Source organism: Stegostoma tigrinum, chromosome 24 (genome assembly GCF_030684315.1).
Source record: "Stegostoma tigrinum isolate sSteTig4 chromosome 24, sSteTig4.hap1, whole genome shotgun sequence".
Taxonomy (NCBI): domain Eukaryota; kingdom Metazoa; phylum Chordata; class Chondrichthyes; order Orectolobiformes; family Stegostomatidae; genus Stegostoma; species Stegostoma tigrinum.
Genome location: NC_081377.1, coordinates 18,487,273 through 18,507,886, shown reverse-complemented (window position 1 = coordinate 18,507,886; position 20,614 = coordinate 18,487,273). Strand labels below are relative to the sequence as shown.

At 39.7% G+C, this 20,614-nt stretch overlaps 1 protein-coding gene and 1 long non-coding RNA gene across 2 annotated transcripts; one reads left to right on the top strand and one right to left on the bottom strand.

The window, feature by feature from the left end:
• Positions 1-686: 686 nt before the first annotated feature.
• On the bottom strand, positions 687-9,897 carry LOC125465093 (uncharacterized). Its single transcript, XR_007250166.2, has 3 exons — positions 9,688-9,897; positions 2,777-2,954; positions 687-1,024 (listed from the first exon to the last, which is right to left on the bottom strand). It is a non-coding gene; the product is annotated as an uncharacterized LOC125465093 (long non-coding RNA).
• Positions 9,898-11,210: 1,313 nt separating this feature from the next.
• Positions 11,211-14,788, top strand: pou3f1 (POU class 3 homeobox 1). Its single transcript, XM_048558055.2, has one exon. It carries the CDS (start codon positions 11,311-11,313, stop codon positions 12,457-12,459), a length of 1,149 nt encoding a protein of 382 aa, XP_048414012.1. The 5' UTR covers positions 11,211-11,310; the 3' UTR covers positions 12,460-14,788.
• Positions 14,789-20,614: the final 5,826 nt, after the last annotated feature.

Here is a 20,614-nt window from a genome sequence, read left to right as displayed (position 1 = left end):
TAATAAAAATCTGTTAATTGTGTCATAAAGATATTTTCCTTGATAATTATTGGTGAATGATTTAAGTATGCTTTGTTAAAACAGTTTAATCTGAGAATAACTCTGAAATATATAACAAATATTCCTACTTCTCTATGTTGGCATGAATATGACAGGGAAAGTAGATTGAACTAGCACCTGGAGAAGGAGTGAGGTTCCGAAAGTTTGTGTATTTAATTAAGCCTGTTGGACTATAAGCTGGTGTCATGTGATTTCTGACCTTGAATTATTTTAGTTTGAGTACAATTAAATCAATAAACTACTTCAAATTATATATACAATATGGCACTGACTACATTCCTCCCAAACTAACAGAATTCTTCTGTGTAGCTATGGTTAGTCTCGCACTCTGTGTCAAGGAAAATGCCAATCAAGATCAGGATCATGCCACCAGAATTTAAACCTTGCTCATTTTCAAAGAGAGTGGGAATTTGACAGCCTGAATGGGCATTGCTACTGCTACAAAGAGACATCAATGGAAATAGCTTTCAGTGAAAAAAATAGTAGCTTCACAATGTAACCTGTGCTGGTCATCTTTCAATGACTTTGCTAAGATTTCCTTTTCAATGCAAAAGGACTATAGACTCAAGAGAGATTAAATATATTAGTGCAGAGTTGTTTTAAAAGTGAATACATTTTTAGACATATTTAGGCCGTTCAGAGCACATTTATTGAAACCACAGTAGTAAAAGTATACTGGCTGTAAAGACATTTTAATATTGATTCAAAATATCCTGGAGATAGCTTGAAACTTTGTCAATTCAATATGCTTACATCCTCTTTCGAAACAATGAAATGTTTATTATGCAAACATTCTGCTCCTACTATCCAAGGCACAAATGTACACCACGTTGCTAAATAAAAGTGGTCCCAGGAGAAATCTGTAGGGCTCCCTCCTGTGACTAATATTCTAACGAGCCATGGAAATAACGAAAGTGTTGTGCAAAGCCGTCAATGGACTTTCCTTCACATAAGGTCTGCAGACCTAGCCAACGACAACACAAGAAATTAGTCCCACATTTGTGGGGTTGCTCTGTTAGTGTATATTTTCCACAAATATAAAACTTTTAAAAACACTGGATATATCAATAGGTTGTTCATTCACCGGAACACAGACCTTAAACTTACCATTAGCTGTTTAAAAAAAAGTCACAAGAGTATTACCATTATTTATTAAACATAATTACGCCGGAGTGAGATTTCTGAACTGTGATGTTTTAATGCTGGGGAAACAACGTGCACAATGACCAACAAATAACGGTCACGTGCTACAATCTTAATCTGAAATGTCCTATTTAACAATTTGTAAGTGAGGCCTCAAAGGACTGTTTGCTGAGCTGCCCTTTTCTATCTGCCTATGGATCAGTGTCTCTCTTCGTCCCAAGCAACGTATATATTAAGGAAGGAACTGGCTCGAAAACTCATCCCAAAGGAGGAAATGGAAAATATATTTTTTTTTAATTGACTGATGGCTATCTACTTTGTTTGCTTAAATAATGCGTATAATCTTTGTGAAACAAGTCCTATTGCAGCAGCTCTTTTAACATGACATTACCGTACATTGGTGAGCTCAAGCACAGGTAAAATATATGGAAAACTACATAAAAATCTGGAAAAGAACGGAGGGGAGAATTGTCCTGTCTGTTGGGGAATCGAAAATGAGATCGTTCTAAAAGCATTTGTATTGTCACTAAACAAGACCTGTCATTTTCCCCCATATGGAGTTGGCAGACACGAACCTCGCTGTGGGCTGATATAAATCGTGATTGTTTCTAATCTAAGAGTTTGGTCGTGCATGGGCTTTTCTCAAAAATAGCAAATAATTTTTCAATAAAATTCATCTTAAGCATCGAAGGATTCATCACAACGATCAAAAGAAAACTGGAAAACTTAAGGGGCCGTTTACAGAAGAGAAAACTTTCAAGGGTTAAAGGTTAAGTTTTTTTTCAAACTTTAGTAATCATTCATGTTGTTTGAAAGGACATTAGTTGATATAACCCCCGTATATGTTGATCTGCCTGGGTCAAGGGGATCTACCTTAGGTTGTGTCTGGCTGTGAAAACGGAACAAAAGCAGAAAGTGCTGGAAAAACTCAGCAGGTCTGGCAGCATCTGTAAAATGAAAAATGGATTTCCTTTGAGAATAAGTTAAGGAAATACTTATGCAAACCTCCACAGCAAACATTTTGCAAACAGCCTAATGTACACTCTTCATGTTTTATTTATCGACACTTTCAAAGATACAAACGACTCTTTGGTGATGAAAAAAAAGGCCTGGTCGACATCATAAGTTAGACACATGGTTGGTCGTCAACAAAAGGATACAAATGCAACTCGATAGGTTGCTGTCACTCCAGATTTTGTATAAAAAGTAATGTCAGGAGATGGCACAAAACGGTCAGCGCCATTAACTCACTACCCGTGCTATCCAGCACCTGCTAATTCAAGCCCATTGCAGGCAATGTTACTGCATAGCAGATCAAAGCAAAGCTCTGGAGAAGTGTGTAGTCTCCAACTTTAGCACTGTTTCTCTCTCCACGGATGCCGCCAGACTTGCTGAGTTTCCCCAACGCTTTCTATTCTTATCAGATATAACAAGCGGTCGATCCCAGATTGCCTATTTTACACCACACTCCAGACAAAATTCAAATCCCGTTGTTCTATTTACACTTGCTGACGAAAGGAAGGTTTTTAAAAAAAACATTCTGCTTCTACAAAGACAACATTTTCGCACTAACCTCAAAAGGGAAGCATTCAGCAAAGCAAACATACTTTAGCACCAGCACTTCTCATAGTGGTGCCAGTAGAAATGACAGACTTGGCCCTGAAATGGAACACTGCATGTTGGGACGTGTGTCCTTGTCTCCGTTCGGGTAAATTTCCTCAAATTTCAGACTCTGCAGGCTGGAAGGCATTCTGTGAAAGGGACAGAATTAGGAAAGATTAAAACTACAATTTTATTCTTATATTATCTGGAAGAGCCCCGCCCAAGGCCACAGATTCCGGGAGTGGGTCACAGCGTATGCTAATACATGATGGATTTGATAACATGGGTTAGAAAGTGTTTTTTTAATTTAAAATAATTCCGCGAAGAATCAACGAAGAAAAAAAACTTCATCCAAAAAATGCAGAATGAGTGACTTGGAGGTTTCAAACTGCACGATAAGAATTCGTTGTTATTATGCAAAAGCTGTTTGTGGGGGAGTTGCTATTTTCACTCCCGTGTGGGTGCAGAATGCCTGAGTGAGTAATGTCTTTGCACTCTGCGAATATGGCTCCAGCACCCTTTGTTTGCATACTTACCTAACGGTGTCCATTCTTACATCTTAAAATAATAAGAATATGGCTTCAGTTAATCATGCTGTTGCCGGTCTTACGTGAAACTTTGGTATTAAATGCTAAATGGTGATAAACGTCGAATCGATAGTCCCACACAAATGAATTTACAAACGACCTTACTGTCGTTAAATACGCAAATAACCTATCCATGTATTTCTCACATTGGCAGTTCCCAACAACAGAAAGCACACATGAATGATCTGCTATTTTCTATTTCAATATGACATTCTGGCGGAGAATATAAAATTAGCTAAAGCATCTGTTGAAAATATGATAATAGCGCTTAATGCAAATATTTTATTGGACCATATCCCGCATTAGAAGCAGTGTGTACTTTTACTGATTCCACAGTTCACGTCTAGCAACCCAAGTGACAGTGACCTCAAGTGGCCCTCGCAAACACTTGATAATCAATGGTGACCAGAGAGTTATAGGAGGCGGTCATTTTCACTGAAACTGCCCCGCTGAGGTGATAAAACACGATTAGTCCATCTTATGTTCCATTTTTGCCAGCAGACCCGAAGTCTGAACTATAGTTTTAGACGGGGTATTACTTTAACTCCGTTCTTTGCAACGTGGTGTACAGTTGATTTTGTTAAGAATGAGAAAAAATGCTCGTGTGACTTTACTTCCTCTTTTGCTCATAACGAATTACGATGGAACCCAATGACGGGGGAAATAGCGATAGTGGTGTAGCAGTTTCTGAAGACTTCGGGCAACATCTAACTGAGACAATGTCATGAGAATTACCTGTTCGTAAATGTATGGACTGTACACTGCACAGGAGAGTTTGACTGCATTGTGAAGATACGTGAGCGTCTGTCCCACATAGTTTTAATGATAAACAATAAATTAGTCTTGAATGACTGTTGAAATGGAAAACTCGAATCGTGCAATGGCAGCAATTGTCCACTCCTCAAAGGCCAAACAAAAACTATTCCTATAACCTACCGGTTCATCTTGTTCTGTAGTAAAGCTATGTTTTTCTAAGAACCATGTATACATTGAAGAAACTGCAGTGATTTCCAAACTATTGCAGGACATTTTAATTAATGACTGCAATGATTAATGGGAAAAGAATCAAGTTTTTTTTAAATGTTGGTGCTTCAAGCAGATTTTTTTTAAAGAGAGACTAAAAATGGTGCCCTTCATAAAGTTTGACCAGAACGATTACATTCCATAATGCAGCTCAATGCAATGCCTAGACTTTGATTTTGGCTCTCTTTTTTTTTCCAGTTACACAGAGCCTTTTTTTTCCCTGAGGTTAGGCTCCCTTCAATGTGAGCTCTGTGATCCCTTCATCTCCCTCTCCATGGTAACCATCAGCATCCTGGCAAAAACGCACCTCACTCAGACAAGGGCATATTCTTCCCCATCCAGCATCTGGACACTTTTAACAAACTTACTGCTTGTTCTTCGATTACAACAGGCCTCGCATTTCCGTCTCCTTCAATTGAAAGTAAAATAGCAGCTTTTGATGTTTTGCAATTAGGAAATTCATAAATAATGCAGCTTCTGTGGTGTTACAAACTGTAGCAAAAATATATTTCCTCGCTAATAGGATATCCATTAGATGGTTTAAATTATCACTTGCACGTTATCATTTTGAATGTAAATATGGAAGAAAGGGCTGATATATTCCTAAGAAGGGAATATTATCAGGATGAAGTAACAAAAATAATTAGTGTGCACATGTACACGAATCAGAAATTGCTGCTTGCGAAATAGTTCGATAAATTCAATCTCAATAATAGAAAAATCAAACTTTCTTTTCTAGTCGTAAGGCATCTTCAGGGAAATGAAGGAATTCATTAAATACATCGTCATCTCTAACAGCCATGCCCAACATTACATCTGAAAACAATAATTGAATGCCCTGAGCATGTTCTGCTTTCTGTTATTATGTGGAAGCAAATAGCCCTTAACACCACTCGCTCTAACCTCTCCCTTTGTTAAATTCTGATCCATTCTATAAAAGTTCCGCAATCACGTGACCAGTTCTTTGAACTTGAGTTAATTTAAAAGGACACGTCTCAGCATCTCGTGGATTTAAGCCAGAGATAACGGATACTTTACCCGATAATTTATTTAACTGAATAGCTAAACTATTGGGGGGAAATAGACAGTGGTTCATGAACACCCTCAGTTGTAGCTTCACTCATAAGTGATTGAAACATTACACTGTATTGATCCTGGCTAATTTCCAAATCGATGACAGCGACAGGACTGTGGCAGCATATTTTGCCTAAGCCCGTCAAAGCAGCTCTATTTAAATTTTAAAAAACTGATATTTTTCTCAAAAGGACAAGAATGCATTTTACTTCTCATGAGAGGAAATTACCAGTGAGGCCTTCAAAATTTGTAAAAGCATTTCAATTGTTATGTAATTTCGCTTTAAATAATTCCTCAAAACTGTGGTCACGTTCTTAATAATTTCTGACTAATACACAGATCTGGACACACCCATTGTGGTGCTGACTGTGACGACATTGGTTTTCATTTTAAGTCGTCAGGGGAGGAAATTTTACTTGCGGTCACCAGATGAATCAAAAATGCTACATTCTCAGTTGTGAATATTCCTTTAAATTTTAAATCCATTAAAAAGGACAACGATTCAATTTTTGTTTTGGCACTGTGTCTCTCATTTATCAGAGGCCCCAAACAACGATATGCACAAAACATACTCTTTTGGAAGAATTATGGAAAGTCACCTTTTAAACTGCTGGTCAAAGATATATTCTGATGGACAGAATGGCACTTTCTGTTTGCACGCCCGAGAGAATTCCAAATGGTATCAGTCTTCCAATTCTATTGCTGGTCTTTCAGTGGCACGGGAGAACGACCAGTGAGAAGATGACCCCTACAGACCAAAAGAATTTTAGTTTGAACCTAGCTGGACTGTGTGCAATGTCAAGGAGGTGTCCACTATGAACAAGACAGTAGTTAAATAGCCAAACTACAACCATAGTTATGGCTCACTCATGTATCATCTCTACTTAGCTGAGGGGCCTGAGGGGAGTTAATGCATAGATTAACCGATAAATGAGAAATGTACTTTGTATTGGAATAAAATTAGAACTTCTTGTGAATAAACCCCCACTGCATTCCAATCAAAAGCATGTTGCTGCGATGCAGGAGTAATTTGTGGCTAATCGTGGTTTTATCACTTGTACACATGAACCTGCCCAGATCTACAACGAGAGAAAAAGCGAGAGCTTTGCATTAAATAATATGCTATGATGGTCAAGAGCTGTCTTTCTATTGAGATCTTTTCTCCGTAGTACGTTAGAATGGACGGAAGATGCATGTGTGCCACTTTCATTTTACCTTGACTGGACAGATTGGAACTGAATTATTTCACCTGCCGAGGAAATAGGAACTACTTTGAAACTGGTGATCCTTTTCCAACATCAAAACAACCTTCCTTCCTTGCTACATTTCAAATCTAGAATGCTTTATTCAGGACACAGCTCAGTGTGCAAGGGCAGATCTAGTGACAACGTCTGTAGTCCTTTTTAGTCAGCCATGCGGCAGCAAATCTTAAAAACAGTCAGCATTCTATATCTCTTTACCTTAACTCAGCAAGTTCTAGTAAATCTACTCCTGGAAACTTCCAAGTGCCAGCACCGTTTGATAGTTTGATTTCAGTATCAACCTCCCTCAGTAAAATACTATGAGGTAAATAGCATAGGAAAGAACTCCTTAAAATGCCCAGAAAACCATTCATTGTACAGTTTAATTTTCAATATAATGAACATCACACAGCTGTCGAGTGTATGATATGAATGCTATAATATTGCAATTGATGTTACCATCCTCAAACATGCTTCCTTTCACGGAAACTGATTTATATTGCTGCCAGGGCTAGAGCCAACTGCAATCGAGGAAAATTCAACATCTCTTAAGTTGTATTAGTACGAGCGTCATGTGCAACAATCTCATTTGAGGAGATGCGAGAATTTGTCTAGATAATAATGGCTCTGACCTCCACTCTCAGAACTCTTACAGTGAGGTTCTGATGGCAACCGTCAATGCTATAGCATTTGTCCACTGGAAATCGCCGCGTGTTAGTCATACTGGGCGGTCACCGGTAGATCTGAATTATTAGAAATAGCGCAGTGTGATTTTCAAGAAGAAAATCTACATCAGCGTCTCAAAACTTTTATTCATGTGTGATGCACTTCGTGAAGCATCAATTCGAATGGAATTTTCAAAAGCTCAAAGGAACTTGAACACTCCAATCGTGGCAGGTCGTAGTCGGAAGAGCAATAGGAAGCAACAAGTGATTATGATGTGTTAATTTCAATAGTTTAGACAGTAGAGTAAGATAAATAAATCGGAGTCGTTCAGGATTTCAATGCTTCTCTCGCCACCCTATCCACACAATAGGCTCCAATCATTCACTGCAGTTTGTTTGTTTTCAATTTGAAGAATGATCTCCAGTTTCGATGTTGATTTGTTTCACACATCCGGAATGTTGAGTACCAGGATTGTGTCAAGTGTTTGTGAACTCTATGTTATTAATATATTCATACCTGATTGTAACAATTACTGTAAAAAATTATCACTGTTTATAAGAACATGCGGAGACAGTGGATGTTAGTATAGAGCCATAGATGCCTAAAAAGGGTGGCAATATTTTTGAAGGAGGAATTCAGGTAATCAATAAAACTTTCAACTGAGAAACGTAGATGATTTATATGGTTTGCCTTGAGCCACAGGATTTGGCTTAGCTCATCTCATTTGGACAAGCCCCAAACTTGTTTTTGCCTAATGAAATTCCATGGAAAGTGGGTGTTTTTCTCTTTAATTGACAATCCACCTATGGAACAATTGGAATGTATGGCTGCAAAATGCGCGATTCTCGAGAATTTGATATTGTTAGCGCGTTATTAATAACCAATTAAAAGAGGCTGCCTCCTATTTTTCATTGAAACAGAGATTTCGTCTCATCCAATAAATTTTGCTATCATCAGATAAAGTCCTGTATCAGGGTGTTCTTTCGGAATGCGGTCATGGGATCAAAAGCGGATCTTGGTCAGAACTCAAAGTAATACTCGGTCGAAATTGTCACCCTGGGCTACGAGGGAAACCGTGCCAGAGACCTGTGACGGGGCTGTTGTCTTTGTGGTGCCCTATTGCGGCAGAATGTCTGAAAAGTGTCTTCCACAAGGCGACACACTGTGAGTATGCTGGCGATGAAGTTCTAGTACCCTGAGAAGTTGCAGAAAGTTTTCTACATCCTGGCATAAGCCACACAGCAACTGAGTAGAGAAGAGAACTTGACTATAATGTGTTCCTTTTGCACTACCATTGCCTTTGTACAGCCACCCCTATGCACAACAGCGCTTCAGAAATACTTCATTGGCTGTAATTAGGCGAATAATCGTCCCGAAAGGCGCTATACAAATGCAAGTGTATTTTTCCGCCAAAAAACCATCCTCGCAGATCCCTCAGGTCCTTTTTTAAAAAATAAATCTTAAATAATAGTGTCTGTTCATGGATGCAAGACAGTGCCCTCACCTGATGGACACGGCCATTGTACTGGCGAAGTCAGTACAAACCCCTCCAGAATGATTCCCGTATCCAGAAGTTCCAGGATCTATCACACGTGCAATGATTATCCCCCCCACCCCATCCCATCACCCAGAGCTGATCCATCGCTGAGTGCTGGGAGGTAAGGCTGTTAAAAGTGTGCCACAGACCCTCTGAATTACTTTAGTGCCCCACAAGCGAGCGACGGGGAGCCAGACAAGGCCCTGGTTGGGGCTTCATAATTAATCTTCGTGAGTGCTACAAGATCATTAATTGTTCGTTCGCCTGGGCAGAAGTGACCCTCCACTTCACTCTCACGGAATGAACCTGGATTCTCTTTCCGACTCTGTCCCGTGCGCGGAGGCCTAACCCCAGTTCTTCCTGTCTAAAATAAATCCCACTTCTCTGTGAAACTGTAAATGAGCGAAAGTCACATTAATCGATGCGTACAAAAGAAAAAAAAATGCACGGGAACCAGAGAGACAGGGCAATGTTAAGAAGAGCGACAGAGAGACAGCCTGCAGGTAGGCAATTGCAAGCATCCAATCACACAATATTATTTAAATATATTTCACACAACAGAAACCGCTTTTTGGAAAACTATGCGCCGATTGAATATTTTAAAAAAATACATCTACATATTTCTAATTCAAAACTTGACAAGACATCAACCTCCAGTTAAAAAAAAAACTTGCTCGGAGTTTTAAGGCGAGTGGAACTAATATTTCCTAATAAGTGTCAATCAAATTCTAGTCTGTGAAGTGTGGAAACTTACCATCTACCCCAAGCGCTCTGCATCGTAATGAGAGTCCGCCGAATGACTAGGACTTGCAAGCCATAGAAAGGCGCAAAAATACGAGGGTTAGATACATCCACGTTGAGATTTGCGGGACTAATGGGAATTAAGGGCTGATGTAAAACGTGTATGTGCGTCTAGAGTTATGGTGCCTTGCAAACTACGATCTAACATTAAAATGCCCTAAATTAACATTAAAGGACGTGCTTGTGTTTATAAGAGACTTCCCCTGCAGCAGGGAGACCTGCACTGAATGCTGTTTTGCAATTCATAGAATTGGTAATTGGCTGTGGGGCAAAAAAAAACGTGAATAGAAAAATAATCAAGCAGCTCTGTAAAGATGGAAACGAATCCCCGCGGGCTGGGGGGATATAAGTATTAGCGATTAAAAAAAAAACAAATTAGAAACTTCAGTCATTTATCAGGATGAATTGTTCGGATGATAAACCAGACCTAATGATCTCGATTCTGGTCACTACAAATGGAGATTCGGGAGGACAAGTGACATTTTATTTCTCTCACACACATACAACCCTTCTTTGTTGCGAATATGATGACAGATGCAAAGCAACGATTTATGCAGAAACCATTTCTCTTTTTGATGCTATTTCTGGTTCTATTTATGGAAAACATTTAGCTACCCTAAATCAACACAGTAATGGGCTGCGTGTGGCAATCGGTAGCGATCTTGAAAGGATAACTTTTTTTAGTAGAAGTTCAGCAAACAAAAAAAAGCTACTTCGATTTAACAGTTGGCGCTGGAAGTGTTGGCGAGGTATCTCGTCTGTTTACGAGTTTCAGGCCGATTTTCTCGAAATAAACCAATAACAATAATCGGAGTGGGGGACGGGGAAGGGAGTGAAAGAGACAAGAACAAAATAAGATCAGATCAAAGGTGGGAGTGAAGAATTGGCAGGCGAGGCGCTTCAGTTGAGGACACTTGCGGCTGACAGAGAAAACAAACGCGGGATGTCTTCACTGCGCTCATTTGTATTGTCTCTGTGCATTGCCCAGCCATTTCCGCAATCTTTTATCATTACTTTTGTTGTTGTTGTTGTTGAATGGAGATCACTGGGAGGTTAGTTTCTGTCCACCCACGTGGTCACCTAAAATCACTGCGTCCGGAGGAGGCGGACCAATCGGGTCTCGAAGAGGGTGGGACCTGAAGCCCGAAATCCACCGTCAGCGACCAATCGACTGTAAAGTTGTAATCCCCACGCCCCCCACACAAACGCTCTGTCAATCACGCCGGGAACTGTCCAATCAGAGCGGTTGGTTCTAGGGGGAGGCAGACTGACCAATAAGATTGGCAAGGTGGGACAGCCCCCTTGGAGGCGGTGTGGTTCTCCACCAATCAGAGTAGGGTCAGGGAGGGGATTGGTTGTCAGTCGGTTGAGCTGAACCAATGGAAGATGGGGGGTGAAGTCAGAACGTGGTTGGGCCGCCCCCCGCACCCTCCACCTTGCTTCCCTCCCTCCTTCCTCCATCCACTCCCCCCCTCCGCCTCTTCCTCATGCTCCCTCCCCTCCCGCTGCCCCAGCCTGGGCTCCTGCTAAAGCTGGCCAAAGTCGCCGGCAGCTGAGCAGTTTGGAAGTGCGAGTCATGGCCACCACAGCTTCGGCTCACTACATTCCCAGGAATAACTCGCTCCACTCCAACTCGTTGGTGCACCCGGACTCGGATAGGATGCATCCAGGGACGACCTACCGGGAGGTGCAGAAGATGGTTCAGAGTGACTACCTGCACGGCCTGAGCGGCAGCGGGCACCCCATTTCCCACAGCCACCAGTGGCTGTCTTCGGTGACGGACGGGGCACCTTGGGTCACCGCCTCCCACCTCGGGCAGCAGGATCCCGGCAAGGCCAGCGTGCAGGCACCGCCGAGAGACGATCTGGGCAATGGGCTGCACCACCGAGCTCACCACATGGTGCACCAGCAGACTCACGCCAGCCACCCCGGGGCAGCCTGGGGTCCGACGGCGGCACCTCCTCCACCACCTCCCATCCCAGGGATGCCTCCTTCATCCAACGGGCACCAGCCCCTCATCTACTCGCAGCCGGGATTCAGCAGCCTGAATGGCATGCTGAGCCCGGCCACCCCGAGTCTCCACCACGGCTTGACGGACGCTCTCCACGATGACCCAGGCGGTCATGACAGCCACCCCGAGCACCCCCCGCAGCACCACCAGGAGCACTCGGATGACGACGCCCCCACCTCGGATGACTTGGAGCACTTTGCAAAGCAGTTCAAACAAAGACGGATCAAGCTGGGCTTCACCCAGGCGGACGTGGGCTTGGCTCTGGGCACTCTGTACGGCAATGTCTTCTCGCAGACCACAATCTGCAGGTTCGAAGCCCTGCAGCTCAGCTTCAAGAACATGTGCAAACTGAAGCCGCTGCTGAACAAGTGGCTGGAGGAGACCGACTCGACCTCAGGGAGCCCCACCAGCATAGACAAGATCGCCGCGCAGGGACGGAAGAGGAAGAAGCGGACGTCTATAGAGATTGGGGTGAAAGGAGCGTTGGAGAACCACTTCTTAAAGTGCCCCAAGCCCTCGGCTCATGAGATCAGCAGCTTGGCTGACAGCCTGCAGTTGGAGAAAGAAGTGGTCAGAGTTTGGTTTTGTAACAGAAGACAAAAGGAAAAGCGAATGACCCCGGCCGGAATTCCCGGCCACCCAGGCATGGAGGATGTATATTCACAAAGGGACACTCCGCCGCTGCATCACACACTTCAGACCCCTGTCCAATGACTGTTCCACATATTCCACACCCCTGCCAAGAAAACAAAAGACTAAAATAAAAGACACAAACTGGATTTTACAAAGCAAAAAAAAACTGTCTGAAAAAGGGAACTAGCCAGTGCCGCAAAAAATGTTGATTGAGCACTGTGCTGTACTCATACTTAGGAGAGAGAGCGAGAAACACGTTTCATGCATTTAATGTGGTAAACCGAGTGGTTATTTCCCCCTGCTGTAGAACAATAATTTTTTTTCGTAGCTAAATGACATGGATAAGTTGTAAGAGAAATGAAAATATCTGTTCGCGGCTGAATTATTTCACGGGGATCCTGAAAGGCAGCGGCTTTTCGGAACTGGGTGAGAATGAGCTGAGTTTAAACAGAAAGTGAGATGGTCATCGAAGTGTCCGCCTCCAGCGGCTGCCGTGTTAAATCAGGGAGTCTGGTGGTGGGGAAAAAGCTTGTATTTATTATTTCGGAAAAGAGCTAGCCACGGATATGGTCAAAGATTTATTTATCTGTAGTTCACCCTCAGAGGTATCTCGTGAGTTATTGGCGCTGGCGAGCCTTTTTGTGATTTTAAATAAAATTCCAAATCGATTCACTGGAGAAGTGGTCTGGCATTCCAGATAAATCGTAATGTTTTACAGCCATCACTTAGGGCTCAGAGAACAAACCCTGATTTGAACCGTCTTGCCCTAAACTCAGTTCAATCAGTAAGTTATTGAAAACTGGAGGGAAGTCAGTCCGATTGAAGTTTGAAATCTCCGTACGCAGGGTTTTTTATGTCATTAACGTATTAAACAAGTTGAGATGAGTTTGAGAGATCAAAGGAGCTAACAGCAGTCGACAAAACAAAACAATGTGTCTTTAAATGTTAGGTCCCAGCGGAAACAAGCGAGGAGAAGTGATTTCAATAGTCCAAAACTGAGTTCGCATTTAGTTTACCCGATTGGAAAGCAAAACGACCTAAAAGCAGAAATGATGGACTCCTTGTTGCTGTCAAAATGTACTTAAGCTGAAGTGAGATGACGCATTGTAAATCCATTTCGTCCACCGACAGTTTTGTTAACGCAACAATAATTTAACTTCGACTTATTTTTCTGTGTTTACAAGATATGTTAGTATAACAAACAAGTTTGAGTGGCACGGTTCCAGTGTTATCTGCAGGCTCTCAACTCTCATGGGACGTGAATTAAACCCCCCCGCCCCCCCAAATCTCAGGAATTAAAAGAACAGGTTACCACAAAATATCTCCACTCCTACAGTCGCGTGTCTATTTTCTGCGCAGATACAGGAGTGAAAGGTGCATTGAAGTGAAGTCCTTAACCATTGCAAGTAGCTATACCGCTACTAATTTGCCATTTGAGGCGTGGAACAAAAATGATGGGGTTCTCCTACCAAACAATTCTGTTTTGTTTTAATCCGGATTTATCCAGAATAGTACTTTTTCACACATCTAAGATACTGACCTTGTATATTTCCTCTTAAAATTGAAACACATAGACAAAAATTGCCAAAATAAAGTGTATATTATATGTGTTAGAATGTTTACAGTTTATCAAAAGAAAGTTTGGGGAAAAAAGTTAAATTTGGTGAATTAAACAGTACTTAGGACCTAAAGCAGTGAAAAAAGTGACGTTAAGTAAATTGGGAAAAAATAATTGCCTGCTTTTTTTTACTGTACCACTATGTAATATGTAAATATGTTGAATATGTATACATATGTATTTGTTTTTGGAATTTAATGATTTTTTCTGGAGATTTTTTTTGTACGCTTACTAATTCCCAGAGGATATTTTAATATAATTTCCATGTGAATTTCCCCCTTGTATTTATTGCATAAACATATTTGAAACTTTCTTTTATCCTGTAGCTCTCATTGGGGTTATGTTAAAGCAGTTCAAACAATGTTTGTTTTAGTACTTTTTTGTTGTATCTTATAAAAGACAGACTGCAGAGTCACATTAATATTTTTGTTATAGTAATATTTTATTACTTGCATAAAATGTACACACCGAAATCCAGCTGCCCCCTGTCCCCTTTCGAAGAGATCAGGGAGGTGTTTGAAACCATGCTGGTTTTTGCTTGTTAATTCTTTCTGCTGTTGCCTGAAATGAGTGTCACTTTAGCAAAAAGAAAATGCAGTGGCAAGAAATCATTAAAAGTGATGTAAGGTCAAATTTCTTGAATTTTAATAGTTTGCTTGGTTTGTCAATTTTGTTTCTTACTTTGTGTTTTTTGAGTATGATTGAAAATCGGCACTACCTGCAAAACCTCATGCACACTTTTGTTTAGAAATTTAAATAAAAAGGAATGTTTATTCCCGCCCCCCCCCCCCCCCAAGTTATAGTTACAGAAAGGAAGTTTATCAATGAGGCAGTAATGAATGAGAAGGCATGTAATATTATTGGGTTTTTAGAAGTCTGGTTTGTGACACCAAACAAAGTGGGGGAATAAAAATCATGCCCTGGAGAGGTCATTGTATACTCTTGCAATTTGTTAACACTGTTATATGATAACCACGGTTACTTAGTGTATGTTTTAATACCTATTCCCATAAGTAACTGTTGATTTTGTTAGCTTCATTGCAGTATCCTGATGCAGACCATACAGAAGGACTGAAGCTTAGAGAAGGATTTTGCAAGACATTTCATTAATCAAAAACCTTCTGTTAGCCCTAACAATTAATTAGCCACATTTTACAGATCATACTTGAGATGCAATATTGATTTACTTTATCATTAATAAATGTGAATTATTTTTGATTGTGGGTTTATTCACATACTCCCTATTTACATTACTTCATATAAGTTGATGGTGTATCCGTGATATCTTGACTAGCTCCATGATTGCTAGTTTGTGGTCATTAACCAGTCAGTTGAAAGCATCTGAATCATAACTATGTTGAAACCCAAGATGATTTTTCATTCTCCATTCAGTGAGGTTTTGTACTTGGTCAGGATTTTAGTAGCATATTGTCTGGGATTCAGTGCTGAGATTCAAATCTAAAGTTTTCCATTCAAGTTGAGGCCATCTAGGCTATGTGTTTTTGAGCGGAAGTTGAATTTTCCTACAGTCTTACTGATTCAAGTTTACCTGGGTTCTGATTAAAGTAGTCTGAAAAATGCAAGTAACTTTGCCATTCAAATAATCACCTTGCTGGTTGGAGCAGCTCAGCTGTGTTATCATGTTGCTTAGCATGCTGTTAGGGTGAAGAATCAGAAGTGTAAGAAATGCCAAGATGGAAAAAAAAATTATAACAACATTTTCTAGGTTTTAGTATTGGATTTATAGAGAAAATGGGACAATAGAAAATGTAAGCCTATGTGGATTATCAGTCATAAAACAGCTTATTAAAAGTTGCATATTGTAAAATAGAATAAGTGGAACTTAAGGAGCCACAAACTGAACTGGCAGTAATTTAAATGATCAAGTAAATTACTGAAATTTAGGTGGAAAATTAATACCAATTATTTAAGGGCTAAAAATAGCATTGAGTTTTCATTTTTAGTTGGGACACATCTATCTTTTGACAGTAACTGAAAATCAATATTAGGAACATGGCATTGTTAGGTGGAATGTGTTAATATTACTTTGAGATCAATATTATTATCAGTAATACAGTTATACTGGCTTAAATAACTGGTTTGTTTTGTAGCACGTCTATTTCCTTTCTGAATGTAAATATATTGCTCTTACTACTGATTATCAAGGCTAATAATTTATAGCTTTCATGAGATGTTGGAAAAATATCCAGAATTCTGTTGCCTACTGGCAAAAACAAAATCATGTTACATCCAATTTGACTTATTTATTAGTGGAAGTCTCTCTTCCTGGTGACTGTGCATCTTTGTCATGTGCACATTTAAGAGGAGAGTATGGTCTGCAATAACAAAGGGTTCTAATCAATGAAATACTGTTCGAAAATCCCCAGCACATTATTTGACTATTCCTCAGTATTCTCTTTGTTGTGATGGGGACAGAGTCCCTACTGTGCAGTAAGTGAGACTATCAGAGTAATGGTGAAGCATATTTTAAAATATTTTCGTAATGAGTAGGAACATAACCACAACATAGCAGCAACAGTCAAACTCAAGAATGTGTACTGTTCCTATTTGGTGTTACTTTTGTCTCATTACAGAGCAAACCAACTGAAAACACAAACTTTTTCATTTACTGTTGTACCACGTTTCAAGCATCAAAAGAACTATCTGATTAGTGCCTTTAATTCATTCAAGGTTTGATGATCTGTACTTGTTTCATACCAAATTAATGTGTATAGATTGAGCACAAACTTTAAATGCATTGTAAAACTATATTAGACTAAGCTCTGCATTTATGTAAATCAGCAGCATCTATTGTTCAGTAAGAAACACAAATGTCACATCAGGTGAAAGGCTAGGTGCAATGCAAAGTCTAGCCTAAGTTGCAGACTGACAGTTTATCTACATTATTTAATGGGTTGGATTTGGAACTTTGGATTTGAGTTGCACAATGTGGTTCACCTTAGATCATTATGACTGATTACTGCCATTCTTTTAATTCTGCGTAGCTACTCTTCATTTTCAGCATGGATATGAAATCTTTGCAATCTTCAGTTATGTGGGCCACTGTAAAAAGGACATATTGAGCTACTGAGGTTAAAAATAATAAAAACTTTATTATTCAAATTTATTTACACTTCAAGTGAATAAATGAAAACAAAACAAAAAAATATAAAATGTTAGTAGTGTTAGTACATGCAACACACACATGTTTTTGGCATTTGTACACATGACACATCCCAACTTTGCAGGTTATTTGAACTAGTAATGCAAATCTTATGATATTAGAGAATAGCACACTGTATTTGCAACATTGTATATTCTATAATCAAATTGTCAATTTCTCCATTATGGTTGATGTAGTAGTCCATCCATTATATAGTACAACTGCATGATGATCAATTGAGATTGATCTCCTCTATGAAGTAGCAAGTAGAAGTGAAATATCAATTTTAAATTGCAATGTACTTCAATCAAAAATTGCCTCAATTGTACATACTCAAGGAATGAAGCATTATTTTGTGCTGTCTAGAACTGTTCTAATACTTTTAAAAAATACATAGCAGTCTTTATTTAATTCGTGTTTATGTGCTGCACTGGATTAAGTCCACCACATCAGTTTTTCCACTTAAGTTTATATGAAGAAATAATGAATATCTAGGAATTAAGTATCAGCTGATAACTTATGGTGAAGCCATAACCATGAAAGAATTTTCTGAGTGGTATGTGGATGATGAATGCTTTCATAATTGGGTTCCAAACTTTAAATCAGTCCCTGCCACTGCTGATGTTGGAAAATATTCAAACAAAGTACAACACAGAGCTTTCAGAGATTTATAATTTTGAGCCATGAAGAGAGGCTAAAGAGCAATTCGCCCTTACTGAAAGAACAGATTCTGAGTTCTCAAAATAGCTTAAGGATGGACTGGAAGATTGCACAAGGCTGAAAACAGCAGCAGAAAACTTGAAGAGTGGTGAGCATACTGTCAAGCTGTTATGAAAGCCAGTGAGGACTAATTTCTTCCAAATTATGGAACAAACTGCATACCAGTGCAGTGACTAATAATATGGTTGAAGTATTCAAAAGAAGAGAATCTGCTGACTCCTGATTGAACGGAAACTGAGCGATACAGGCTTAGTAACAAGCAGAAGGGAAGTAAAAATGGTTGAATATTAATGCTCCAACAGTAAGCAAAGAGCTTGCTTTGCCTACTCCACTGGGAGCCTGATTGCATACTGCAAGTAAAGAGCAAGGGGGCTCAGATGCGTGTTTCCTTTCTTCCCCATTAAACTAGCATTGATCAGTCACACACACACACACACACACACACACCTCTAACCCCCGGTGCTGCATACACATATTCACACCAGCACATAGTATGTACACAAATGACAGGATTGATTCACGTCCTCCACGATACGATACAGTATTCTCTATTAGATGGGAAAGCATGTTTAAATTATAAGATACTGCCCCACCTTCATCATTGTTGCTCCACTCATAATGGTGGGAGAAATGTTAAGCAATACTAGCTACATGCAGTGCACAGAGATTTACCCTTCTATGTACATACAACAGAAAAACATATTGGGAAACAACATAATTGGTATCATAGATGTGTAAAGGGACAGTGTATATGAGTGTAATGTTGTACTCAAAGGAACACATCTAAATAGAGCACAGGGATACATTCAGATATCTCTCAATTAATCTGAAGAGGCTCAGTTGGGATCAATCTGGATATTCCACTCATCCTTAATTAGAAGCCTTATCAAGTTACATTTTGCATGAGGTTATAATGATATTCAGTATTCATCAAACAATAGTTCATACAACAAATAACAGATTGAAGAGACAATACTCAAGAACCACACAGAAAGAAAAGCCTGATAGCAGTAATCATGTTTTGAAGTTTTTTTGTTATGAATCAGTAGGATATTTACACAGGGCCATAAGCAAGGTTATTGGCATTATTTCCAATTGCAGGTATTATTGTGCACGGTTTGTTACTTTTAAAAAACAAAGAATAGTATAAATTTGATTGTTAATCTCATTCTGTTTGAAAAGATAAAGAATCTCCAGGAACCTTTTCTGTAAGTACATTATGAAATTATATTCTTATCTTTAAAAGAGCAATAGGGAATTAGCAGTGCTGCAGTCTAGTTATTATAAATAAATCATAGGATTGCTGAGATAAACATTGCACATACCTGCAAAGGCTACATTAATATATTATAAAATGGTAAAAGCAGTATATAATATGAATAATTTATCCAAAATGTAATATGAAATTAGGGAAGAAAAGAGACAGGGACATAAGCATAATGTGGTGAAATATTCAAGGTCGCAGAAAGAGGCATTTAAAAAATCAAATCATTTTGTTTCTTAAATATCAAATAGTATTGGGCAATTATTAAGCGATTTTCGATCAGATGTAAATACACACAACTTTTGCTGCTTGGTTTTCAATTTAGATGAATACTTATGTATCACATGGAAATTAGACTTGAGGTTTCTTACAAAAATTGGCTGGAATGCAATAGTACGCAAACTCTAATGAAAACTCTCTCCTGTGAATGAAATTGTATGCAGAATTAACATCCGTCCAGTTAGGTTGCATTTTACAGGCCTGGCTGGTCCCAGTGTGTTTGCTGACTAGCAAAGCAAGAATTAATTTCACAGATACCTGCTAAACTAAGAGAAAGATGCAGCATTTATTAAAGCAAAGATGGTTCCGCTTCCTATTATTGAAAGGTTAGGCAAGAGGGAAGAACAAATTTGTCACGATTATACGTCAGGTTCAAGAGTTGAGATAACAAGGTGTAGAGCTGGATGAACACAGCAGGCCTTTTTGAAGGATCTAGGCTCGAAACGTCAGCCTTCCCGCTCCTCTGATGTTGCTTGGCCTGCTGTGTTCATCCAGCTCTACACCTTGTTATCACAAATTCTCCAGCATCTGCAGTTCCTACTATCTCAGGTTTAAAAGTTCTAGCTTCATAATTTGCTGCTTATGCTCACGATCTGGGTAGTATTCATTTTTGTTTTATACACCCCATCCAGTTCAGTTAAATTAGCGCGGATACGGCGCCAGGAGCAGCATTTAAACTCCAAATTCACAGTTGCTTCCTCCTCCAACAGCTCAAGTAATCGCAAAGCAGTCGGAGAGGTTTCTAACTCAGTAGAAAGTTTCGATGTGTAACAGTAAAGACAAGATGTAGCCTGACATACGAATACAAGAGGCCAGATCGACACAGCGGCTGCTTTCAGCGCCTGGACGTCTTTCTTAAGTCACCTTCTGAGGCAGTTGGATTACTGGAAACTAGGACATTCGAACAGGAAGACAAAATGTACACATGTGGAGGGGATGGTAAAGACACCGGCTGCGCGCTTCATCGAGACGATCAGCAATGCAAAACACTGACTGGATAAAACATTTATCCGATCCAAATTGATTTTTTAAAATCTTTCCTTTCAGAGGTTCAAATTAATAAATCTACTAAACTTCAATTATGGAGAACAAACCACTCCCCCAAAATCTCCAGACTCACAGCTGAATTCCCACTTCCTTGTCCAGGAGGGCTGTAAGGATTTTTTTTAAGCTCCGTATCGTTGAGCTTAAA